This window comes from Nyctibius grandis, chromosome 3, assembly GCF_013368605.1.
Source record: "Nyctibius grandis isolate bNycGra1 chromosome 3, bNycGra1.pri, whole genome shotgun sequence".
Classification (NCBI taxonomy): domain Eukaryota; kingdom Metazoa; phylum Chordata; class Aves; order Nyctibiiformes; family Nyctibiidae; genus Nyctibius; species Nyctibius grandis.
Genome location: NC_090660.1, coordinates 93,530,221 through 93,557,545, shown reverse-complemented (window position 1 = coordinate 93,557,545; position 27,325 = coordinate 93,530,221). Strand labels below are relative to the sequence as shown.

Here is a 27,325-nt window from a genome sequence, read left to right as displayed (position 1 = left end):
GCATCTCTCCTCAAGCTGTCCAGTAAAAGCTGGTAGGTAGGAATGCCTTCTGGCACAACTACAGCACAGTCTGATTTAAATTAAACTTGATCCTACCTATAGAGTTAAGCTCTTGTTGCTATTGCTGTTTCAGTTTTGTTCTTCCCAAGGAGAAGTGAGTGGTGTGCCAATCCCAAAGGAGGTTGAGGCATGGGCAGAGCTGCAGTTTGAGCTGCAGATCTACAGAAAAGAAAGTTGTTATTATAGCTGGAAGGTTTTTTTAAGGAACTGTGTCTTGGGAACCTGTTATACAGCTGATCATAAATGTAGATGACTTGCCTACTTAATAGGCCGGTACTGAATGCTAGGGCACTTAGAACATTGTGCATTTAAATTACATCTCCAGCCTTAGAAGATATTAAAAATTAAGGATCTATATGCTATGGAAAACACATCTACATCTATTGATCTGTGAAAATTTTGTGTATTCCTGTTTTAAAAAACAGGAATAACTTTATCTGTGAAGGGTTAATTGTAAGGTTACTACTACCATTAATCATATTGACTATTTTTTAAGTATCTTTCAAGGCAAGTGACATTTTAATACAAATCAAATCCAGAAAGACCATTTTTACTAATTGTAACTCTGCAATTCATGCAATTCATGTGCTTTTATGTATGTAGTTACTCATAGCTTTAGTATTCATTTAAAAAGCTAGGTTGGTTTGAATGAACACAATGAACAAGTCAAATTAAGCAAAAAATCCTGAGAAAATGAGGATAAATTGACTACAAAGAGACATTAAACCTGACCCCTGTAGTGTTAAAAGGCATACAAATGGAGCAAGAGGCATTTCTGGCTAAGAGATCAATGGAGGTTTGTCACTGCCATGCAACATGATCAAATGGATGATAGAAGAACACGTCATAAAGCAAGAGAAACAAGCATCACACTTCAGTTTACATCTTTGCCCGTGGAATTCAAGAAACATTTTATTTTAGAGGTTGATAGAGAGCTGCGTGATTTGAACTTAAAATGAGAAATATAGTTCCATGATTTTGATTGAGGAAATTGAATAAAAAATACTGAAATATGGATTTGAAAGGTTAGAAATTAATTTCTGGACATTCTGCAGGCAGAATTGCTTCAAGTCTGCTGCAGCCTGAGAAACCTTCACGCGAGTCACACTGGCCTCCAGGCGCAACTGCTGCACCACCTTCTTCATGGCCGCCACATTGGAGGAGCCCGACATGGTGGGAGCGGCGGCAGGCACGGCAGCCGGCAGCACACCCAGCCCCAACTTTCCAGACTCCCTTCCTAGAGTTTGTCTAAATTTATTAATATTTCTTACAAGGAGAGATGGTGGCTTGTAAAATGTTGTCATCCTGTTGTAGAATGGCATACTTAAAGTAAAGCAAATCATGGACTCCGCAATTTTAAAAAATGTTTTATTAGAAAGAATAGGAAACCAGATCCACTTTTTTTCAAACCCAGATAAATAAACAGTAAATATCATGCTTTTGATTTTAAATGTATTTTGGCTTTTGCAGTAGGATCTGCAAAAATAGCATTCTTGGAGACCTGCAAAAATATATCTTTTGAGAATATGAAGGAAGGCAGACCACATATTTTGCACATAAATGAAGACCATTTCAAAAAACTGCTGGAAACTGAGACAAAACAGCTCTGTGAAGAAACTGCTGAGTAAGGAGTAGTTTCGTAACTTATTCAGCAGAAACCAGCAAATTAACCCTTAGCCAAGATTATTTCAAATATATATATAAATATATACAAATACATAAAACCAAAGGTCTTCCCACTTAAAACCAAACAAACATCAAATTGTAACAAAACCAGAGAACCCTGTGGGGCCTTGTGATCTTTAAGAAGTGTTTAAAAAAATCCAAGCAGTTTTTTCTATTCTATAGAAATAAACTGGTAAAGGAAAAAAAAAAAAAACAAGAGGGAAAAAAAAGAAAAAAAAAGAAGTCGTTACTCTATTATCATCATCCTTTAAAAAAGAATCAGATCTTTGTTGTGCCTGATCTCAGGAACTATTTAATGAACGAAACAAAGCAACAAACAGACAAGTAAAAAACTCACCACATTCAGATTTTGCTTGTCATGTTGGTCCCATTTTAATTGATGAGAATGTTACTTTTGATTTCAATGGGTTCAGGGTAAACTTTTTCCTTTTACATGTAGCAGAAGTAGAATGACTGCAAGCTGCTTTCCCAAACAGACTTTATTCATATGACTAAATCACTATGTCTAAATGTAAACGGCAAGAGTCGTCTCTACAACCTCATGGGCCACACAGTTACTTTGTTGCTTGTTATTATAGGAACTTTATATTTTCCAATAGTTGAATTGTCCATCTTGCCCCACACTTTTAATACAACAAAATTACTTGTTAGCAACCTATAAGAAGTCTTCTAAGGTTCTTTTAACATTTATATCCTTTTGAGGCTTTGCACCCTTTGAATAGGGTCAGGGCTGCCTCTACAAATTAAATGACCATTATAGGAAATATAGACATGTTATTTACAAGTTCACAATTCTTTATTTTCTATACAGTTCTGATGAGCATTTTTCATAGTTGTAGCCTAAGCACTGTGTAGAACTGGCATGCTTCTGATATTCACAAAATGTAATAAAAAAGTAAAATAATTAATGATAAATTCCGCACATGCAAGGATACTGTAAAATGAATCCATTGCCTTAAACTATGCATTTATGCAATTTTTATATACCCTAACATATATCCTGTGTACTTTTGATGGAAATATTCCATGCAAAATCACATATTTTCTTTAGGATAATATTTCACATTCTTTAAACTTTCCATTATTTTTTCTACATGACATTCAGATTGCCTTTACTGAAAGAAAGGAAAAACCTTGAAACATAGCTACTTTTGTTATCACACTATAAATCCTAGCTCAGGGATTATGCCGATTATCTGATTTACCTCTACAGAGCAACTGAAGAATTTATGCTTGTTACCGTTATCGTTCTTCATACGTTTGACTCAGTTTATTTATGAGAAACTTGTCCTTAAAGAATTTAATGAAAAATAATATTTGCACAAAGTATTTGACTCTGGGATTAACATAAATCCATCCACCATTCAAATTCAGTTCATTTAAGAAAAACAGTATTTGGAGTGGTCACCTTGAGTGCTCTGAGATGAGTTTTAATGAAGGTGTCTCCATAATCTTTTTTCATGTTGGCATTTCGCTGCTGAATAACATTCTACTCAATAGACTGTGGCTGATACATTTCAGTTCTTCAAAATCTGATGTTGTTGCTGAATAATCTAGTATGGTTTTGCATTCTTATTTAAAAAAAAAAAAGACAGACAGACATCCACTGACTGGCACCAGATTCGGGCAGAATAACCAGATCCAATTGTTCTTTACTGGAAAATCATTGCAGCCACCTTCTTCTAAACGAAGCCTCCCTTAGTCATCAAAATGTGGGGTGGCTGTTGAAGAGTTTTTGCAGGTTATGGAGTGATAGCGAAGAGATTTCGCATCATCCCTATGTGTTGCTTTCAAGAAGCTCTTCATCTTTTATCTTCAGACTGTGACAGTGGTGCTGCTGAGGGCAGTGTAATCCTGGTTTGTTCTGGGATCCACCGCTGAATGCCTTTAAAAGTCCAAGGGCCGAATCATCATGGTGGTGGAGCGCAAGGAGTAGCTGGGGCCTTTGAAGTAATGCCACTTGATGCCATTGAGCTTTCCGTGGTTTTGCCCAGCTGTGTAGAACATCCCATTGAGATTGGAGGGGCCACAGGCATCAAACCACCACCCTGATAACATTAAGACAAACAATCAAACTGAAGTGCACTAAATATTTTTATTTTGTTTCATAGATTTAGCTAATTAGCAAATTCTGGTATTTCCAGGCTCACAAATACTGCTGGCATGGTGGTGGTGGGAGTATCTTCAAATTTTCCTTTTCTACTCTTTTGTGCCATTCTGTAGGCAGCAGTGCTGGAGAATGCACAGTTGTATTTACAGAGCTGAAAAGTATTTTAAGTCCTAACTCATTCTGTTTTTTTATGCATTATGTGAAGCAAGAACAAGGACAACAAAGACAAATAAACTGCTTTGATGTTTAGACAGTATTATTATTCACCCATCTCATGTAAACATCAGAAAAAGACTATTATTCATAAGTATGTTGCATAATTTCACTTGTTTCATTATTTTGAGTACAAACATGATTTAATTTTATTGACTGGTCCTTTTCTGTTACTTTAACTGTGATTGTTCAATTGCTCAGTTTGCTTTTCCTCTCAGGTTAGATGTTCTTAGCAAACATGGGTTACGAGTATAGTGGTACTGCCCTGTTATAATAATTACAATATTATAGATGATAATCAGTATTCAGAATGGTGTACAAGGAGACAGGTAGACTCTTTCTTTAAGACATGATAAATTTATAAACAAGACTCAGTAACTTAATGGAAGGGCTAAGTGAAGAAGATAATTATAACACTATAGAATGCTGACAGTCAGAATACCTATGTGCATGGATAGGTGATTTAGATGATTACCTGAGTGTGCGTGCATTTCTGTGACAGTATGGTCCACTTCAGTCAAGGTCTATTCATTGCATGTACAGTTTGGGCCAGAACAGTGGCATTCAATCCTTAATGTTACTATTTTGAATGAAAAAACCTATATTAAATCTTGAGCCTCTTAATCTTGATCTTGAAATGTGCCAAATGCTTTTGGGTCAGCAGTGTCAGGAAAGTCCTCACTCCGATCCATCTGACTTTTGTTCAGTTCTCTGCAAAGCCTCTGAGCAAGTTCACACTTGGCACTTAGAAAACTGACAAAAGTCCTTTCTTTTTTTTCTTTTTTAAAAAGGGGTTTATAGGCACTTTATTCACATGTCTACAGGTAGCAGAAAATTACTAGTTACCTGCCTATTATTGACTACAAAAAAATATTAAAAATGTTACTGATTGATATCAAAGTCAGGTTTAGAAATTTGCTAACTGCCTTTTCTTCCCCCCTACCCTGCCTGTGCTTTCACAGCAAGATATGGCTTTGTACTCATTAACCCTTTGTGCTCTGTGTGCAATTGCATATATTTTATTCTACTGGAAAGATAGGGCAAGAAACGTCTTGACCAGATGCTTGTGCTTCTAGTCCACTGCTCCAGCAGCTGCATTGTAAGACTGTTCTGAAAAGCAAGGTGACACAGATTTAGAAAAAAACCCAGAACTTTACTTTCTGAGGGCAAACCAGAAAACTGGTTTACAGAATGGCCCTGTGAACAGTTGTGTTGGCATAACTGAAGAGTAGTAAACTGAGAAGTTAGGTTAAAAAAGAAGTGTAACAGCTCAGGAACTTTTCAACCTGATTTTTCTGCCAAAGAAAATGCATGTAGAGCCATACCTCCACCTTTGTGAGTGCTCTGTTAACATAGCACTGAAAATAAACCAGAAGTATTTATCAAGTAGTTGTGAATATTACTAACAATGACAGAGGTTTTGCTACCATTTGTACAACTAAATGCAAAAAATTCAAACTTGCTATAAGTGTAGGTTTGGTTGCAAACTGTATGCAAAAAAGGTCATCTCACTTTTAGATGTCTGCAGTGAAAATATGTATATATGTCTTTAATCAGTGGAGAAAATGGAGTCAGTGGTGAAATACAGTGTAACTCTTCAGATCTATTTTAAATTGTTGCTTTAAGATAAAATTAGTCAGTCAACTCTACATCCCCAAGATCTTTTCTCGTTAAGGTGGATTTTAGATTGCCGCAGGAGTTAAAATTTTAAGGAAAACTCCAAATAATGTGAAACTTGGCAACCCTGAGATTACAGAACACAAACTGACAAAGATAAACTAGGTGACGTGCTGACTCCACTGAAAGCAGTGGGAGTTTTGCTGTATGTCTTGATGGGAATAGAATTTTCTCTCCAACACCTTACAGGCTATGTAATGTAATAGGAAGATGCTTGCTTCAAACTGAGGAAGGCAGAATGAATCCCCAGACTGCAAAGAGCTAATATTCCCAATGTCAAAAATATATTAACCTCAATGGCTAGGAACTCTATTTGTCAGGAAGGTTTCTGCTGGGTTTTTTTCATGGTAAGACCTATAGGCTCTGTGAGTCTTTAACACAGGTCTCACCTTTCCATGTGATATGGTTGTACTGAACATTTGCCTTCATGTATGAAGGCAAATAAGATCATAAAAATCAGGTAATGGCTTTTGCTTTTGGTGGTTAAATGCCACTTTATTTTAAAAAGTTATTTTGGCCTGCACATCACAGCACTGTAATCTTCCCAGAACCCCCTGCAAACCTTTTTCAAGCACCACCAGTAGTTATAAACTGATCATCCAGTGAGTGACTACTGAATTCTGCAGGTGTCACTGTGGATTGAAATGCAAAATTTTAAATTTTCAGTGTGTTTCCCACTCCGACTTCTGGAAACGGAATTAAACTGTGAGAAGCTCCTTTTAGTCAATGTGCACTGCCCTAACGAATCCTCCAATTTTGCATTTTCAGTAGTTAGCTTTTTATCTACCTATAACAAATGTATTGTACGAAGGTATTTTAAACTATGCTGTGTTACTACTGATATGATATTGACCATGATTAACCTTCAGATCCAGTGCTTACTCTCTCCTTTGTATTCAGATCCATGTAATTTATGTTTCTACTCTTGTAAAGTAATTTCTTAGATTTTGGATAATACTTAGTGGGTTTTTTTCAGAAGTAACACTTCATAATGAAATCTTGAGGGAAGAATTTATGCCAGATAAATTCTGGCAAAATTCTAATTTGATACAATTGAGCTCCCTTTGATTACAATGTTATACCTAAGGGGATAATAACCAAAGAAAGAGAAAGCTGTACAGCTTATGTTTTACTGTAACCAGAGCATAATCTTGTAGAAACTTAAGAGAAAGATAAACAGAGAAAATCTAATCCTAATTTTTCAAAACTGGAACAAAGATGCAGCTGGGTTCTGTTTGTGGTGTTGGGATGAAGACACGGCAAGCTGTGCTAGTTACCATTTCATCTTAAAGGAACAGCAATAGATGTGTAAATGGCATTTTTGGGAAGAAGGTTTTCAATGGTGCCCTATAAAATCTGTGTTAAAAATTGAATGAGTTGAAGAAACACAAAATTTTATAAGCCTTTTGTGTGGACCTGTTCAAATCTCTCATCATAGATTTCTTCTAAATAAATATTTCTTTCAAAATGTGTTTTAATGAGCATTTTTTTTTTACTATACGTTCCTGTTAGTGACACTGTATGATTTTTTTTAAAGATGTTTCCTAATACCTCATTACAATCTTGGGTTTACTTTCTCTCTGTCTTTCTCTTTTTCAAGTGTTTTTTCCTCCATATGGCTATTTCTCTCCGTCCTTCCCTGCAGTCCTTTAAAGGCTCTTAATTACCCATAGGGCCTCAGATTATCACAAGACTTCCTACTGCATGTCTCAACACCAAAATCAACAACTTTGAATGGATTCAAAGGGAATGTTTTTCAGACGCCTTGTATATTGGGGGAAAGAGGAATGGAAGGAGTGACTTTCTTGGTAGCTTTGAGGAAGATGGGGAACGGAAAACAGAGGTTTCTGAAAGAGATACCTGCAGCACTGCCATTGCAGAAAACACCAAATAAAGCAGCCCCAGAGCTGTGAGACAGTCTAACCCAAGGAAAGACTCTCAGTAGCTAGATGTTGGCTTATTTCATGGAGTTCACAGGATTTTCCTCCCATGAAGAATCTGGTTTATTTTTCACTCCAAAATAATGGTTTTCTCAAATAAGTATCAAGTCTTCACTGAACAGCAGTAAGATTTCATCCTCAGAGGTAACTTTCAGTAGTGTTTTCCATGGGATATTTGAATCATGCATGAGAATAATGAAGGATGGCCATGGTAAGACATAATAACAGAAGCAAGATTTTAAAGTGACTAATGAAGTGTTAAAGAAGAGGCTTTCATGAAAAGGTTAAGAGAGTTTTTATTCAGAAACACAGGTAGTTTCTTCAAGTTGTTGTGATCACAAAGTCACTAATTGCTTATTTGAACTGAGGGCCAGTTCAGTGTTTTGAGGTTAGCCCACCTCTAATAATTTGTATAGTACAAGCAACATTATCATCTCTGTTTGCAATAAAAATCCTTAGGTCATAAAGTATATTGTCCAAACAAAAAATAATTGAGATAATACACTGGCAAATTGTTTGAAGGTTCAGCTATACAAATAAACATGAATCCCCATTGTAGACAGCTGCTCTTCTGGAGCAGTTAAAGCATGCTCACGCTTTGTGGACTCTTATGCTTAGGTCTTTAATTAGTGTTACTATTATCACTGGGAAGCTGTTAAACTTCGTTTAGACTCTTCTCATTAAATAAATGTGTTTTTAATGCATCAGTCTATTTCAGCCACCTATCAACAGATAGTTCAGCTCCACATACCTGCTTGTACTATATCTTTGGCTGAATATGAATGTATATTGAGATAATTTCCACAAATTCTTGCAAAAAGCTAACTAATAACGGAGCATTGCTCAAATGAATAATGTTATTACACGAAAAAACCCACGACCATATTTTAGAATGTTTTTTTTAAGTTACAAGTATAATTTTTATATGATAGAATCTTCTTTGTTAAAAGCAACATAAAAAAGGTTTTTGTACGCCAAAGCTAACAGCTTTCCTTTTTTGGCTTGTTGTATAAATTGTAGTTAAGCATGTATGCATGTAAAATTCTTTGTTAGTAACCTAGTGCTCATCAATTCATGAGGGCACTGTAAATCTAGCATACATTGGGAACTTGCTGATGATCACTCAGGTTTGATGAGACGTTCTTAGTTGCCTTTTAGATACTAAAAGAATAGGTGTCTAAATCCTGCACATTTGATGGCAGACACTTTTTTCACATATCTGTCTCTGCTCTCCCTCCTGAGTACACTGAATGACTCCAAATGCAGTAAGATGAATACAATCCATTCAATAAGATCCCAAGTATGTTTGAATGGTACATTTGTATGGGTTTATGGGATAAATGAATCTTATGCAAAGTCAATACTTATTTCTAGCCCTCTGGGTTTGTCCATAAAATTTAGTGCATTTGGCAATAAAGCCAATAAGAACAATTTCTAATGCAAAAATATTGAAACAGTCTTCATTGTTCAAAAGACATAATAGTTTATGTTATGAAAGATTTCAATGTTCTGACATTCTGTACTTTAAAGAAGTTAGATGGTAATACTTAGGCTGTGTTTGACTTTGTATTGGTAACTTCTCAGCTAGAAAACTGGGTGCAGTTTTGGATGACACCTCAAGCTATATGGGGATCCACTGGACAGAGTCCAAAAGAGTAAATGTAAGAGGAAAGATTTAGGGCTGTTCAGTCCAGAATTCAAAAGACAGATTGCCAACAATCTCAAAATAGTAAAAATGCTACTGAAAAAAAGCAGCTTTTCAAAGGAATGCAAATGAATGATCTATTCACAGAATCAATCAGGTCTTTCCAGTGATGGAGGATAGGACAAGATGGAACAGACTTAAATTATCATAGAATTAGTTTAGTGAACAAGTAAAGATTTCTTATATTAAGTGTAGCCAAACTCAGTAACAGATTATATTATGAGAATGAATCTTTATCACTACAAGTCTTGAAGATGAACAGAAAGAGAGAAAAAAAATGGATTGAGAAGAGTCTGTTTTACAAAGGGACTAAATGACCTCTGGAAGTAACTTCCAGGCCTATGTTCTTTTATTTGTTCGTGTTGGATTGACCAGACTATCACTTAGCAATTGATGCTTGACATTCTGAAGATTAGATCAGAATTTAGCTGTCAGGACATAAGATGAAAAGACATTAGCTTTTCATATCAACTGGATAACACACTCCTTTTTATAAGGACCTTTTTATGAGGTAAAAATAACAAGAAACTTGCAGACTGGTGACCATGTTTTGATCTTCTAAATGTAGAGCAATTTTTAAGTTTGTCACTTCTTGGTGTTCTCCTAATACTTTATTACTATTGTCCATACTTAACCCTGATAAATATAGCAATATAGTAACAATGTTGTTAAAAGTCCTGAGTAGTCATATGTCTAATGAAATATTTCTAATATTTCTAGCATAAAACAAGTAATATTCCAATCACTTCTTATCACATGATGGTTTTATTTTTCTATCAAAATGTTAGGCAATATAAATAATACTTCATGAATGATGTTTTATAAGTAATTTCTTTATGAAAGCAACAATATGTATAAAACCTAAAAAATTATGTTTTCCTATGTAAGTAGGTGTATATCCAGGGGTTTAAGTTGGATACTTTTAAGTGTGCTGACATTGTTACTTTCAAAGTTTTTGTTTTAAACAAAATATACAAGAAACTGTAGCTTTTTCTGATTGGATGACATATGGGCAAATTTCTATATTCAGCCAAGAACTTCCCTCCAATTCATGACAAGAATCCTCCATAGCATTCTTGCCAGAGATTCATAAAATTTACCACTTTGAGAAAAAAAGCAGTGAAACAACAGGCAATGAGTGCACCACTGTTTGGGATTGTCACTGAGCAGTCTCTCACTTAATAGATGAGAAATCCATTAAGGATTACTAAATACGTGGGAACCATATCTGACTCAGGAAGCCCCTGAGATGCAAAAGATACTGGGAAAATACTCAGGGGAAGTATAATTTATTTGCATTGTTCTTATGCCCTTACTGAGGCATCTGCTGCTGACTGCTGTCAGAGACAGGAGACTGCATCTGGATGGACCTCTGCTTCCAGTAAAATAAAAAAGTTGTTACAATAGTCCTATGCTGTTTCAATGCTAGCTAGGCATCTAGAAAGTCTCCCCGTCGCTTTGTCCATCTATTTCAGGGATCAGAAGTTTAACAGTTCTCTCTTGTCACCTGAAGCAAGGTAAATGCCTGTTTGAACATCTCAGACTGCAGCCAAAGCAAATCATCTCAAGACTCTTTCACTATGAGTCAAGTTACCATAAGTCACTTTCCAGAGACCAAAAACAATTGCACAAAGAATTCCTGGGGCTCAGCTGACAGGTGGTATCCTGGCAGGATGCTCTAACTTGTCCTAGAGTCCACAAATCTGATCCAGAGACATTAAGTGCTCTTCTACTGGAAATCTATCTGAAGCGCCTTGGACACCTACTCAGTGCTTCATTCTGGTGACTGTTACATTTTAAGTTTCTTGCAAAAAGCTGTATATGTATCTCACTAGGGTACTCTTCAGAATAATGCTTGAAATGATATAGGTATATAAAGTTTTGTTCAGCTTACTGGCCTGAGATATTGTTCCAGTTCTTGACAGGTATTTTGATGATATAAAAATGTTTTACTATTTTGATAAATGTTAAGTTTAAATGAAGAAATTATTTGAATAAATATGCTTTGCATGCCTTTAAAGTAAACCAAACATGCTTAGATTAAATTTTCCAAAGCACAAAAAAGCAGCTAAAACATTGAACTACCATGTAAATTTCACGGGGGCTAAGAATCCAGCTCATGCATGTGCTTTTGAAGCCATTCCCTAAAATCAACGTTAAGATAGAGGCAAATAGCATAGCATGGCTCTTAAAAGGACAAGAAACACGCACACACAAAACTCTGTTGATGCTACTGTATTATTCTCCCAGTATTTATTTTCTTGTTCTGGGGAAGAGGGAGGACAGAAAGGAGGAGAGAGAATAATAGTTTTGATAGAGACCAAATAAAACTGACAACTAGTAAGATCACAGAGAGAAATGTGTGTTTTCCTTACATTTTTATTTTCAGTCTTGACTACAACCATATCACAGTCTTGAGCTTCACCTTATCTCAGCCTTTATTACTGACGTAAATATATTCAGTTCACCTCATAGAGATAACAAGCTCACCAAAACTGTCAAGATAGCTAGAAACCTGCCTGTAGATTTCATATCATTCATCATTAAAGATCTCTCTGTGATGTTGCCAAAACTAACAGAGGCTGATATCTTTTGGAACAAAAAAAAGAGTTTTTCCAAAACCTGTTATTGCAACTTTTCTTATTTAGTCTTTGTCTGTGCCACAAAACTGAAATCTACCCACTAAATGAATGTTTTGGTATTTAATTCAATTTCTGATATTTCTTAAGGAATGAGAAAGTAGTTTCAAGGAATAAAGCAGAGTGTTTGAGGAGAACTCTAGCATGATTAAAGTCTTTCTCTTCTTAAATGACTATGAATTATTCAGTGCTGTACAGTCTATCTCCAAAAGACTAGTACTCAGAGTCTAGTCTAAAAGACTAGACTCATCTATCTTCAAAGGCTAACTTCATCTCCTTTTACTCTGCAGTGATATGTTTTATTTGTGGTTTCCTCACCCTTTGGTAATTCTCCCCCTTCCTCCTTATTCCTTTCATTTGCTACCAATATATTCCAATATGTGGTTTTCCTGTTGATTTACAGGACTGCTGCAGCAAAATATATGTGAACCTTGTGGAATTGTTGTTCAACAGCAGTCTGACCTTAGCAGGGCATTGACCTGCCACAGAAGTCAGGGTAGCAAAATAAACAAAAACCCTCAGCTCCCAGATTTAGCTGTCTGGGAGCAGAGGTATTTCCAGGCAGCTCGGATACATGAGTCTGCACTTCAGCACAGGCACAACTCACATTTAGGAACTTCTCAGTAGACTCTGGCTTGCCCTGAAAGTAAGGCACTTTAATTACCATGGTCTCTCAAGGGAAAGGTCAACACTGTTAATTAAAATAAACTATTGACTTCTTATCCATTATCTCTCTTCAGAACTACCTGGTAACTTCCTTTTTTTATAGAAATTGAAAGGCAGTGTCTGATCACCTGTCTACTGGAAGAAGTTTCCCATGCTGAGTTTTAATAAGATAACACTAGATGAAGTTAGGAGAGTTTGAAAAATTGGCGCCTTAAAGACTTCCCCAGCTGGGTCATTTCCAACTGGCAAAAGAGAATGAGGAGCTAGGTTGTATATTTGATATAAATTCCCAGTGATGGGAACCCATCATCTGTTAGCAGATGATAGCTTTAGAGGCTTATATATGCCTGAATGTGGCCTGAGCTGGATTCAGTCAGAGTGCCAGTAACCACAAATAATATCAGTTTAACAGTCTGATCCAAAATACTGAATAATTTATATGCTATAGGATTATTTATATTTTTCCCAGAAAATTAGAAATCACTGAGGAAGAGTCTCTGAAGAAGATCAGAGGTGAAGATAAAGGCCTTTCTTGGTCATACAGTCAATGAACCAAAGAATCCCAATTTAAGCTTTCTGCTTTAATGTGGTGTCCTAAACATAAAAATGAGCTTGCCCATACAGGGACTAGGACTAAGAATAATTTGTCAAAGAAAGTTCTCACTCTTGTGCAGAGCTTTTGGTGTCTGTATGGAGAGATAATTTCAGATACTCCTTTGCATTGGAGGCAACAAATATAAGCTGTATACACTATACTTGCTGGTATTCAGATTGACTTGGTGCTTTAAACTGTCTTGATATAACTTCTCTGTGCTCTCCCTCACTTTGACTCTTCTTTCTTTCCTTCTTCAACTTGACTCAGCTCGCTAAGAATACTGTTTTAAATCTTCCAGAACAGCTAAGTGCCACAATTTGAACAGGGGGTTGCAGATCTAGTCTTTCACAGGTGAGTGTATTAGCCATTACATTAAATATGTCTGTATGTCTATATATATTATGCTCATATAAAAGAGAAAGCTGAATCATTATAATTATTTCAGTAACAGAATCACACCCCTAAGTGAAATAGATAATATACTGCAAGTCCAGATTCTGTTTTTTTTAAAAACTTTACCTTTTATTATCTATTTTTCTCTCTCCTGCATTTTCTCTCTTCTTTTTATGGCTGATTCTCCCACCTCTCACAGTTTTTTCCCCCTTCTTCATCTCTAAGCTTCATCTCTCTTACTTGGCCTTTCTTGCCTCGACTATAACACTAACTTATGCTTTCCCCCTTGACATTGTTGCAACAGCTTTAGTGCAGAAGTATACTGACTGCATCTCTGAATAATCCCTTCCCTGCTGATAGGAATCTTGAGGTACTGGCACTACCACAATATATATACAGAAAAGAGTAGAAATAATAATAATAAAAGGAATTTTCACACAGTGCTCACACATCCATGAATGCAACTTCATCCATGGTTGCCTTAGGGAAACAGAGTAGATTCCTATCATCAATGTACCACATATTTTCAGAGTTGTTGTACTCACCTCCAGTCAACATGAGAGCACATTTACACATGCAGTTGTCATTGTCAGCATCTTTTGTACTGAATTCAGCACCATGTAAGATCAGGCTACTCTGTTTTCCAGCTGTTCCACTGTGACCTTTTAGATAAAGCCTGAAACAGCAAGAGAAAACAATCAGTGTCACCAAAAAGAAAAATAGAAGATCCAGATCTCTTCCCACATCAGGTTTGCCTTGTATGAAGCATACTCAGAAAATTCAGAAATGTCTTGTGTTTTGGCTCCATCTCTTTGTTTCAGGTGTAAAATGGGGACATTCAGGGTTTTTCAGTGTATTTGTAGTAGCACATTATCCCTGCCCCAGAGCAGAACAGAGCACAAGGAATCTGTACAGGAAAGTGCAACAAAGTGAAGGGAGTCAGAGACAGAAAAGAGAATGAGGAGAGGTGCCCAGAGATCTGGAACACATTGACAGAATAATTGAGTACTTGAGCAGCTGGTCTCTTTACTGTGGCACAGAAACAGCACTCCCAGTTAACAGCAGCCACTTCATTAATCCCTGGGCTCGAAAGAGGATTTCAGCAGTTTCAGAGTTTTTAATTCCACCAGTTACAGCACAAGCCAGCAACCCAGTTCTGCCAAAGCTGTCTCTGAGTGATGAATGGAGAATAACTTAGAGTTCAAGCCACAAAAGTTTTCATGATTTGCAGTGCTAAATATCCCTTTTCTTGAGGAGCCTTGTCAACTAGTTGAAACCACAACCATGAACTAGGAGTCTGAATCCAGCTCCAGCAAGTAACAGAGAGTTTGTGGTGCTCAGTGCTGTAATGTCCAAAGCCAAGTGTGCCAGCTGCAGAGATGCTGAACTGAGTACCTCTGTTCTAGCAAGGAAACATTGTGGACCTGGACATGTCTGACCTGAGTTCATAACTGCAGGGACATGCACAAGAAAATGCTGAAGGAAGGGAAGGGAAGGGAAGGGAAGGGAAGGGAAGGGAAGGGAAGGGAAGGGAAGGGAAGGGAAGGGAAGGGAAGGGAAGGGAAGGGAAGGGAAGGGAAGGGAAGGGAAGGGAAGGGAAGGGAAGGGGAGGGGAGGGAAGGGGAGGGGAGGGGAGGGGAGGGGAGGGGAGGGGAGGGGAGGGGAGGGGAGGGGAGGGGAGGAGAGAAGGGAAGAGAAGGGAAGAGAAGGGAAGAGAAGAGAAGAGAAGAGAAGAGAAGAGAAGAGAAGAGAAGAGAAGAGAAGAGAAGAGAAGAGAAGAGAAGAGAAGAGAAGAGAAGAGAAGAGAAGAGAAGAGAAGAGAAGAGAAGAGAAGAGAAGAGAAGAGAAGAGAAGAGAAGAGGTTGCACACAATGGTTTCCTTTGCCTCTGCTTAAGCATCTCTGTGAGACAGACAGCACTGGGAGACTGATGCTCACAGCAAAAACTATTTCCTGTACATAGTTATCTACATCAGACATCTGACCAGTTTGTTCTTGTTTTTTCATAAAACATTGCTGGAAGAGGAAGGTACCCTTTGCCATAATAGCTTCATATGCAGGAAGGAGAAGACAGGAGCTCAGTGTCTACTGGAGAATTATGAAGCCGTAATCCTTACATCCCAGGAGCAATCCCTAGCCACTGGAGCAAGAGAGAGGGGAAGAAGCATCCCTCACCTGTCTCACTGAAGCTCTACAGGCAGGAATACATGAGCCACAGGGCTAACCAAGAATATGATTTGGTATCTAGTGGGATAGACTTCTACACTGAAGATAAGGTGAGAAATATCAGTTCTGTTTCTTCTAGGGTTATTGAAGAGGGGCAAGTATATTTTTTAAATATCAAATGTAAAATGCATGAGGAGCCACAGGAGCAGAAGCAGGACTCAAACGTGTAAAACAGAAGAGATGCCTCTTTCACTCTGGGATTTACAGCTGGGAGTGCTATCCTAGGAAATGCCTTCACAAATTCTCCCACAAACACAGTGAATAAGGAGAGCAGTTATGAGTCACTGATTGCTGTCGCTGACTCTTAGATTGCTGTTTATTTTTATCCAATAACTTTGGATGAAGAAAAAAGTAAATGCCTTTACCAGACTGTCATTCCTCCATTTGTTTGTACAGAAGATTGATACTTTGCTGCAAAGTGGTCATAGTGTTAACAGGAGGAGTAGAGAGCATCCCTAACCCATTCTAGCCTACACAGTAGTAGTTAAGCCATTGGCATTTTTCTGTGATGAGGAAGAGAGTCTGTCCCCCAGACTGAGATTAAACAAAACCCAGTTCTTCCGCAGAACTTTGGCTTTGGAGCTCTGCTTATGAGAGGGAGGAGAAGGGGCACATAGGCACCATATGGCAGCTTTCCTTAATCAAGTGCATGGCTGCTGACTCTTTTTTTTTTTTTTTTATCTTGCATGCATCTGTGGGTGGATATTAGATCCAAACAAAGCTTATCTGATTAAACTTGTCATGGAAACTTGTTACAGAAAAGCCTCTTCTGGATATCCCAGTGAGGTTACTGAGCCCTCTCAAGACATGAAGACACAGAATCAGCACTTGGGGCTCTAGTGAGTCTGAGATTCATGCTTTCAGACTGACTTAAACTTCACCTAATTTTCAAATAAATTCTTCCTGTGTGTTCTTTCTCCATCTTTAAAAATGGTGACAATAGATGCTAAGCATAAACTTGTTACAACAAAAATTTATTAAGAAAAGACAACTGTCAGGGCTATTTTTCCAAAGTAGTTACAATGTCTGCCTTCATTTGAGTTTAATGTTGTATGTCACCTGATCCAAGCCTGATGATTAAATACCTCTGGACTTAATCCTAGAGTTAATTTTGTAGATGGTTAAGTACACATGTAAAAATTCTTGGATTAAACATGAATACTATGGAGAGTCAAATACCCTTGGACAGCACAAAAATGTAAGGCAAAGTGTGAGCCTCAATAAATGATCATGAAGATTCTTAGAAATCTATCAAGGAAAAACCTAGGAACAGAAATCCAGGAAGATCATTGCATTATGCTGTTGTCCAATCACAGTGGCAGTTAGCCCATGATTACCATGTTACTCTGTCAAAGGATGCTTGTTTTAGACAAGATTACTCTAAGCTCTGTCTTTGCTCATGTTCATTTCTGTTCCACACAAACGAAAGGCTGGAATTGATCCCATCTTCATTCATTGGACTTTTGCCTTGCTTTGTAAGTTGTGCTTAATTTTTTGCAGAACAAAATAAACTTCCCTGAGGTTGTGTTGATAGAAAAATTACTTTGTCACATGATATCTACAATCTGATTTCAAATGGCCATACATCCTTACTATATCAGCAACACCAAAGCTCACAGAAGTCTCATAAAGTCAATATAAAAAGCAAATGCTGTTTACTTAAATCAGAAAGACAATTCTAGCCAGATCAGGTTATTAACAATCAACACTATAAAGCCCACTTAGTCCAATAAAAAAAAATCATACAATGTGAGAAAACAATAAAGAAATGAATAACACTTGGTGTGCAATGTTTTCCCCAAAGGGGTAGGGCATTAGGATTATTTACAAGCTCATATTCTTGCCCTGATATTTCATAAACATTCCATTCAGTACAGAATTAGATCTTGCCAGTTATGTTTGACTTTCCCTCAACACCATTTGTCTCGTAGGTCTCCAGTGACTTCAAAAACATAAAGCTTAGCCTAGCTCTAAACTCCAGGAGGCTTACCACACTGCAGCATTGTAAAGATGAACCACAGGGTGAAACAGTAATTCTCTTGCTTTGGGTCTTTATCCCTGAACTGGCATTGTCCAACAGTTAGGAAAAAATGATACTGCAAAGCTGGCACTACTTTAGGCCAAAATCATCTTTCAATCAAAAAATCAAAATCGATCCTGAAGCAGTCATTTCTTCTCTTTCTGAGCTTCCATTCAAGCTATATAGGTCTGAACTAGCCTGGCTTGGGATAGCAAGTCTGCATAGCATTAGGGCAACTGATGAGCCTGCTAGCTCCCAGGCAGCAGTAGATATCTTACCACTTAGTTAATTTTTTAGTATTCACAGATTCAGATTGATAGGATTGAACCTATAAAATAAGCTCTGAATAAGTACCAGAACAAAATTTCCCTCCCTTAGAAAAGATGACAATTCAGGGTAGAGTTCCTCTTGGTTGTTCTTGAAGGAGACAAAGGAAAGGAAGTTAAAAATAAAAAGCAACTCATTCCAGTCAAAAGTCAAGGAGCAGTTTCAGGACTACATCTCCAGTCTTCCCACTTGCTCACAGCAGGGAAAATCTGAAGATCAAGGAAAGCAGTGGAAACACTGCTCAGATTTACAAATTAGGTGGGAAAAGCAAATTCGTTCTCAAATAAGCAAGAAGAACAAGTCTACTTTATCTGTATACAGTGCAATTAAAATAGCAACAAAAAAAACATTAGCAAGTAAATCATGAGTAAGTAGGAGTAAGAGAAATACTGTATATGTATACTAAGTTTTGAGGACATCTAATGACATTTTTATGAAATTCTAAAATCACCATGAGGACCATAGCAGCTGATGGCATTCATTTAGAGACTAGCAGCTTTCCTAGTTGTTGCACTTAAGAAGAAACAGTACATTTAAAAAAAAATTGCAACTGTTACCTCTTATCTAGTGTTAGAAATTCCCTCCATATTTTTTCCATGTGATATTATAGCAAGGGCAGCTTTCAATCTACACACACAGATGGTGAGGAAGAACTCTCCTAAGCATGTTTTGCTTTTCAACATTCCTACTGTGCCACACAACTTGACTATCTGTAGTCCCTTGAAACCAAAGCAAGGTATATGCTGTGGAAAGGATAGTTCTAAAAATATTACATAAACAACTGCAGGGCAGCCTGAAAGCTGTTTCTAATTTACATCAGAAATTTTTCCTTTTGAAGTGATTATATTACCTGTAATTCTTCTTTCAAGTATATACAGCTTATCTGTGTTCACACCATGTTTGATGAGTGTAACAGATGAACCTGAGATAATTCCAAATAAATTACAAAAAGATTTGTACATTTCTGCAACATGCAATTATGAATATACAGAATGGGATATTAAAAAAATCCAGGAAGTAAATGCAATCATAAATCCATGTGAAAAAGTTGTGTGCTAAATATCATTAAAAGTATAGGAAATAGTTCATGCTTCAGTGCTTGCATATAGAGAATCTGATCTTAGAATTTGTATTTATTTATTTATTTATTTTTATTAGAACTAGTGAGAGGTCTGTAGGACTCCCTGAATTTAATGTTAGCAACTTCTTTCTCTAAATTTTTTTTTCCGTTAGAGTAATTAGGGAACACTCAATCCTTTATTTAAAGCAGTCCCTCAATGAAATAGCTAAGAAGTCATATCCAGCTTTGTTGGTGAGTAATGCATACTTTGTAAATAAACAAAAAATGTACTAGCTTACTGCAAGCATTAACAACAATCTGCTACTGACCGCCAAACCAAGATGATAAGGCAAATTAAGTAATATTTGGGTCACTTAAGCAAGCTTTGTGTCAACAGAACCTGATTCTTATGGGTGACTTCAACTACCCAGACATTTGTTGGAAGAACAGTACATCAGCTCATATGTAATCCATCAAGCTCCTGGAATGCGTAGAGGACTGCTTCCTCATACAAATGTCAGATGTGCCAACCAGGAATGAGGCACTGCTGGACTTTCTACTCACAAACCAAGAAAATCGGCTTTGTAATATCTCGTTTAGTGATAGCCTTGGCTGCAGTGATAACAATATTGTGGAGTTTGGGATCCTGCTGTGCACACTAAAGGTTAGTACTAAGACAAAGGTTCTAGATTTTTAGAAGAGCAAACTTCAGCTCGCTCAGAGCTCAGTTGGGAGAGACTCTGTGGGAAGCTTCCATGCAGGATAAAGGAGCTAGCGAGTGCTGGGATTTTTCAAGAATACTCTCCTGGAAGCACAAAAATGGTTCATCCCCTTTAAAGGTAAGGGAAGTAGGTGGAGCAAGAGATTCCCTTGGTTTAACTGTGAGCTTCTGAGTCTGCTCAAAGCCGAAAGAGAAGTGTATCAGAGATGGAAAAGCAGATGAATACACCTTGAGAACTACAAGGGCATTGCCAGGGCGTGCAGAGATGCAGTTAGAAAAGCAAAAGCTCAGTTTGAATTGAAATTGGCTGGAGATGTCAAAAACTACAAGAAAAGGTTCTTCAGGTACATAAACACAAGCAGAAACAGAGGAAAATATTGCCCCACTGCTAAACAGGAGAGGTGAATTAGTTACCAACAATGCTGAAAAGGCAGAAGTTCTCAACATTTTCTTCACCTCTGTCTTTACCAGCACTGTTGGGCCTCAGGTCTTGGGACCAAAAATCCAGGTTGATACAAACACAGACCCACCATCAGTGAAGGAAGAGTTGGTATGTGAACTGTTACAGGATCTTGACCCCTACAAATCAATGGTCCCTGACAGTATCCACCCAAGGGTGTTAAGAGAGCTGGCTGATGTAGTTGTGAGGCTGGTCTGCAGAATCTTTGAGAAGTTGTGGAGATCAGGGGACATCCCAGAAGACTGGAAGAAGGCTAATGTCACTTCGATCTACAAGAAGGGCTTAAAGGAGGATCCAGGAAATTATAGGCTCATCGGTCTTACTTTAATCCCTGTGCAAGTTATGGAATGAAACCTCCTGAGTGCTCTCACAAGTCAAATGAAGCACGTGATTGGGAAAAGTCAGAATGGATTCACCAAGGGCAAATCGTGCTTGACAAACTTGATTGCCTTCTATGACCAATAACCTACTTGGTTGATGTGGGGAGAGCGGTGGATGTTGTCTACCTGGATTTCTCCAAGGCTTTCAATACAATTTCCCACAGCCTCCTTCTTGAGAAACTGATGCTTTATGGTCTAGACAAATGGTCTGTGCAGTGGCAGGGGAACTGGCTGACAAGCCACACCCAGAGGGTGATGATAGCTCCTTTTCAAACTGGCAACCTATCACAAGTGGGGTCCCCCGGGGGTCTATAATGGGTCCAATGTTGTTTAATATCTTCATAAGTGATCTGGATGATAGGATTAAATGTACCCTGATGAAGTTTGCCAATTATACCAAACTGAATAGGGAAGTGGACACTTCAGAAGGGTGAGACACCCTGCAGGAAGACCTGGATAGGCTGGAAGAGTGGGCTAACAAGAACCTTATGAAGTTCAACAAGGACAAGTGTAAGGTCTTGCACCTGGGAAAACATAATCCAGGAATGCAGCACAGGCTGGGATCTACCCAGCTGGGGAGCAGCTCTGTGGAAAGGGACCAGGGGGTGCTGGTGGACAACAAGCTCAATATGAGTGAACAGTGCGCTGCAGCAGCAAAGAAAGCCAACAGGATGCTGGGCTGCATCAACAAGGGCATCACCAGCAGAGATAAAGAAGTCATTATTCCACTTTACTCAGCACTTGTCTGGCCACACCTGGAATACTGTGTTCAGTTCTGGTCCCCACTATACAGAAAAGATGTGGACAGGCTGGAGAGGGTCCAGAGAAGGGCCACAAAGATGATGAAAGGACTGGGAAGTCTGCCATATGAGAAAAGGCTGAGAGAACTGGGTTTGTTCAGCCTTGAGAAAAGAAGGCTTAGGGGAGACCTCATCACCATGTTCCACTACTTAAAAGGTGGCTACAAAGAAGATGGAGACTTGCTTTTTACAAGGAGTCACATGGAAAAGTTGAGAGGTAATGGGTACAAGTTAGTCCTGGAGAGATTCTGACTGGAGACAAGGGGAAAATTTTTCACAATGAGAACAATCAGCCATTGGAATACTCTCCCCAGGGAAGTGGTAGATTCCCCAACATTGGACAATTTTAAGATTCGGCTGGACAGGGTGCTGGGACCATCTTGTCTAGACTGTGCTTTTGCCAAGAAAAGCTGGACCAGACAATCTTTGAGGTCCCTTCCAACTTGATATTCTATGATTTTTTATGATTCAGCATTAAGAGATGTAGAGTACCATCTCAACTACCTCAGTGTGCATGGTCTTAAGCATTTTAATGAGTTAAGATAAGATCTGATTTCATCATTGCCACAATACTAAAAATTGAAACACAAATCTCCATGACTGGAATTCATAACGATAAGTAATGGTGTAAGATTCCTAACCATTAAATAGTAGGAGCCTTTCTTCTACATCTCAACCTTTCTTCTAAGCCACTGTTCGCTCCTTACACCTGGTGTGTGGAAATATGTCTACATCGGTAAGTGTGGACAAACACAAGCTCACACTGACTGTCCTCCATGTTAGGCATGTGAAAGGCATCTTTGTTTTTAAAACCCATATGACTGTCATTATTTTGTCCTCTAGTTTTGAAATGTCTGAGGTTGAGGAAGGATTTAACTTGAATCTTCCATCTTGTTCACACCTGCATCTAAATTTTAAATAGCTTCAGTTTGTGAAATGAAGCCCACTCCTAAAGATGCTGAATTTGGCGGTTTTATGAATTGCTGTGTTAGTCAACTAAATTCCATTTATAATGATACTTAGGTGATTTAAGTCCCTTTGTGAACCAAAGGCCACTAGCCTGCAACTATTTAGGAGGTCCCCGTAAGAGATTATCCTCAGGTTACTTTTTTAATTCTAGACATTAATTGTAATAATACTAAGTAAAAAACAAGACCCCCAGAAAAACCTCCAAGCATCCTCAAAAAGAGATAGCAGTTCTATTTTAAGTTCAGACTTTTTCTCAAAAATGCTTTGTTTAATTATTTGGGGATCACAAATAATTTGTTTATCAATAAATAAAACATAATGTCTACTGAAGTAATATTAAATGTTGTTGGCTCCTTGTAGTTTCCCAATGTGCCGTTTCCTGAATATACTACAAAATTAAATGAAGTCTCCCAATAGTAACAGTCGTCCCTGAATAGCAAAAGCACCTCTGTAATATAGACATCTTCCAAATATTTAATGATAGATAATGTGTTGTGAACAGGAGACAAAACCTAAACAATCACTCTAGAGAAAAACTGCCATCGCTGAGGTTGAAACTAAAATGTCTGCCAAAATCCTGTTAAACATGGAACTATATGTAATGTGGTAACTATCTGTGAAGCCTAACCTTGGTATTCAACTATTTCATCATTTGATACTCCCACTAAAGGATAAAGAGAAATATCCCTGGTGTGTGCTAATTTGTAAATTCAGTGGAAAGACCATCTCTGTGTTGGAGGTAGAGCATGAGCCATCTGTGGTGATCAGGGAGATCCTTGTGAGTATGAACTGTTCTGGGTTGCAGCGTAGAAAGCATCATAGTGGGTGCTTTTGTCCTTCAGATTACAGCTAGATTGCCTGGGCACCCCTTTGCATCCTTTATCTATGTTAGGAAATAAAGCTTCTTCTTAAACATAACATAATTTTTCAGGGAAAAATGTTTAACTTAGGTTTTATTTGAGCAGTGCATACTCTTCTTATGAAAACAAACAAAATCAAACCAAATCCCAATATTTCATCGTAAATCAAGATTGGTTAACTAACAAGAACTTAAGACCAGATGAGGTAAATAATCATAGAACCATAGAATCATAGAGTGGTTTGGGATGGAAGGGATCTTAAAGATCATTAGAAGTAAATTAAAAGCCACTCTCAAAGAAAGGAAAACAGTTTGGAGAAATTTAAGAAACTAGATAGGGTGCAAGATGACAAAAACTTCTTTAGTCACCACTAGTCTCATAAAATATTGAGCTGTTGCTAACCCATTTATCTGAGTTGCAAGAACAATTCACCACCTTTATTGCTGCCTGTCTTTGAAGGACTGACGTAAAAGTACCAGAGAGAAGAAGAAAGGGCATGTCACAGTTGGTGTCTGACTGGAGAAAACCAGCAATATTAACCATAAAAACCTAACAATACTAAATTTTTCCCACTCTTAACTTTAGTCCAATCTTGAGCAACTGTGTAGGTGGTAAATTCATGGACTCTTTATTTAACTTTATTGTATTCCTAATAGAGTTTGTAACTCTGTGAATGGTAGACATGATGGTTCTGCAAACTGTCGAAAACCTGAATAATGCAGTAACTAGCTCTGACAATTTGAATAGATTTTTAATTTGGCTCTTAATGTTCTTGCCGCCAGCACATGAAAATAATTTCTTCCCACAATTCCTTAAGAAAAGTGTAAGACACAATGACCTCTGCATTTCTCCATAACTGCTCTGTAGCAATGATTCACGGATGTAATTATCAAGTTTGACATTACTGTAACTCCTTGCCTATTGAGACAAGTGAAATGTGCCAGCCAAAAAAATATTAATTCAATATATCCAGAGTAAGAACACATATCTTCCAATTTTAAAGATAAAATGGTAATATAAAATACAACAATAAATGGATATGACCAGTTTTTCCTTAGAATTGTTTCAGTACAGCCTGACTATGGGACAACAAACACTACATGGTAGACAGATCCTTCCCTGGGACTGCACACTGTTAACAGAAAAGCTTGTTTTCTCTCTGAAGATCTTGTGCTAATTTTAGCTTGTGTTTGAGCCACGCACACCTGACGGGTCAAAGGAGAAAAATACGTTTATTCTGGACAATGAACAAGCAAACATAACCTAGCCATGAATAAGAATTACTGCAAACGGTACAATAGTCTAGTAAGTCTTGCTCTGGTATTGAATATGAATTTATACAAATAATGCCACAAATTTGCTTTTTCTATATTAAAATTCTTTAATAATTGACTAAAGATCTGTACTTATTGGGAACAGATATACTGAGCAGGGATAATTAAAAGACATCCAGATTTACTATCAGTTAAATTTTTCCTACTGTAAGGCATATGGCCTGTCATACTTCTGTATGCAGACAAATGGTGCTTTGTCACATATTACAAAAAATGTTTAAAAATATGTTTATTCTGGACACTGAACAAGCAAACATATGTTTCTACCACTTGAAATACATGTTACAGAAGCCACAGAAACTGTCACTGCAGCAGTGTGAGCTGCTAGGTTTGCAGCTGATGTCGGTAACATAGTGGTGATGGAGAGGAAACATACGGCAACACTGTTTTTTACTGCTAACAGGGACAGAAACATATTTAAAGTCTACTATCACAATGATGTGTTGAACAAAAATAATTCCCTCTTCTCTAATCTGTCACCAAACACAGCACAGAAGAGATACATTAATCTGATACTACCATTTTCTGTTAAAACTGTTTTTCAACACAATACTTATTAAAACAAAATCACCCACCAATTTTTTTTTTTCCCATGGAAATCTGAAAAGAAACTTTTCAACTATTCGATTTATTACTTTGTTATTAATGAAAAGTTAAGATCTTGCTACAGAAAAAAGAATCTCACTCTCCACCAGCTATATAAATGCTAAGATTTCCTGTTGCAACAGAAACTACCACTTTTAACCAGATTCATGGCTGCATAATACATAATACGTTAATTTAGAAAGTATAGGGACTGTATTAATTTTAAACTTGAAATAACTAGGGATGATCGATGTTTTAGACAGACACATAAACACTGAATATACACTAAGATGATAATGAAAATTGTTTCGATAACATTGAAGATAGATAGATGAACTTCTTAAAAAATAAAATACAAAATTAGAATTTATCTGAACATTTTCCCAGGACACAGGCAAAGCCAAGGTTAGAGAAATTTGGTTAACTTAAAATGTAACTTAAAATGTAAAAATATTTTTCTCCCTACTCAACTACACTTCCTAGGTTTGGCTGAAGCCAACAGCAGAAACGCCAAAATTGATTCTCAAGGGATTCTTCAGCACAGAAATACAGGGACCTCCAGAGAAACTCATATTTTAAAAGTTTCTAAGGTTTATATAAGTAATCAGACCTTCTGCTGCTTATCTTTACTGAATTGCTGAATCTTGTGATGTTTGTGTATTTTTATTTAAGGATCTTTTATTTAAGTATTTTTTACAGCCATTGAAGCTAGTGGAAAAGTTCAGTGAACATTGGTTTGAAATTTTATTTATCTGTAAATTGATTAATCCTGTTTGAAGATGCAGTAAGAGACGCACACAACTCCAGTAAAATTTAATAATTCTTCCAAAATATGCTTGAAGTTCCAAAAGAGTCATAAATATAGTTTGTTGAAATCCATGTAGATATATTGTAATAGTGGATTTCATAAATCTATGCTTCAGTTGTACTGAGGGTGATATTAATTACCCACTGTCATCCACATAGGTTGTACATTATCCTAATTAACAGTTTTAGATAAAATAGACATGGAAAACTTCATGTATCAGCATGCTGTTAATGCTAAATTTCACTCCGATGACTACTGCAGAGATACTAACTTCTTGTTACCCTGCAGTGTCATTGAATGACATCGTTTACAGGCCACAGTAAAATATTTATCACACAGTTTACTTAATTGAAAATAATTAATTATAAGTAACCATAAAAGTTAAAAATATAGATGTACGTTAAAAATTAATATAAATCTTACTGAGATATGTTGGTGTTTGGAAATTAATGTGTTTAAACAGTATATAAACAATGTGGTTTGGGGGGGTGCTAGGGTTTTGTTTTGTGTTTTTTTGTGGGGTTTTGGTTCGCTTTTTTCTTTGTAAAGGGTGTGCTGGAATTATGGCTGAAATTAGCTATGGTTGTGCTATAAGAAGGTTAAGTACCAAAAGTCCATCTCTACTGTTGAATTATGCTAATTAAAACTTTGCTATGTTATATGTTATTGTTTGCAATTAGAAGAAGAAATCTGTGAAGATGCCATTTAAACGTGTCATTTCTTTTCCATATACAGAGATGCAAAAAATATAGCTAATTGCATTTTCTTTTTTTCCCCAGCATTTACCTGAAGCTATGATATCAGTAAAACCTATTTAAGGATGTCTGTTATTAATTCATAAATACCCTTTTACAAAATAGAGTTTAAAAGTCCTAAAATCCTAACATTTTCAGAAAAAAAAACATTATCTGTGCACTCAGCAATTACATATTCTCGCTATTTTCAGATTCACTGAAATAACAAACTACTATGCTTATTACAAGAAAATTCAGAGGTTTATTCATACATCACTGAACTGGATGAGTTTTGTACATGCTTAATTCTTGAGGTTCCATAGATTATATATGTATTTTATTTAATTTTATTTTTTAA

The 27,325-nt window shown here is 37.1% G+C and overlaps 1 protein-coding gene across 1 annotated transcript in view; it reads right to left on the bottom strand.

Annotated features, from left to right (window-relative positions):
- Positions 1 to 3,633: 3,633 nt before the first annotated feature.
- Positions 3,634 to 27,325, bottom strand: part of ANGPT1 (angiopoietin 1) — a 198,477-nt gene continuing 174,785 nt past the window's right edge. Inside the window, exons 8-9 of the mRNA XM_068396654.1 lie at positions 14,230 to 14,360; positions 3,634 to 3,794 (exon numbers count right to left, since the gene is read on the bottom strand). Coding sequence (XP_068252755.1) covers positions 3,634 to 3,794; positions 14,230 to 14,360 — 292 coding nt within the window. The remainder of the gene's footprint in view (positions 3,795 to 14,229; positions 14,361 to 27,325) is intronic.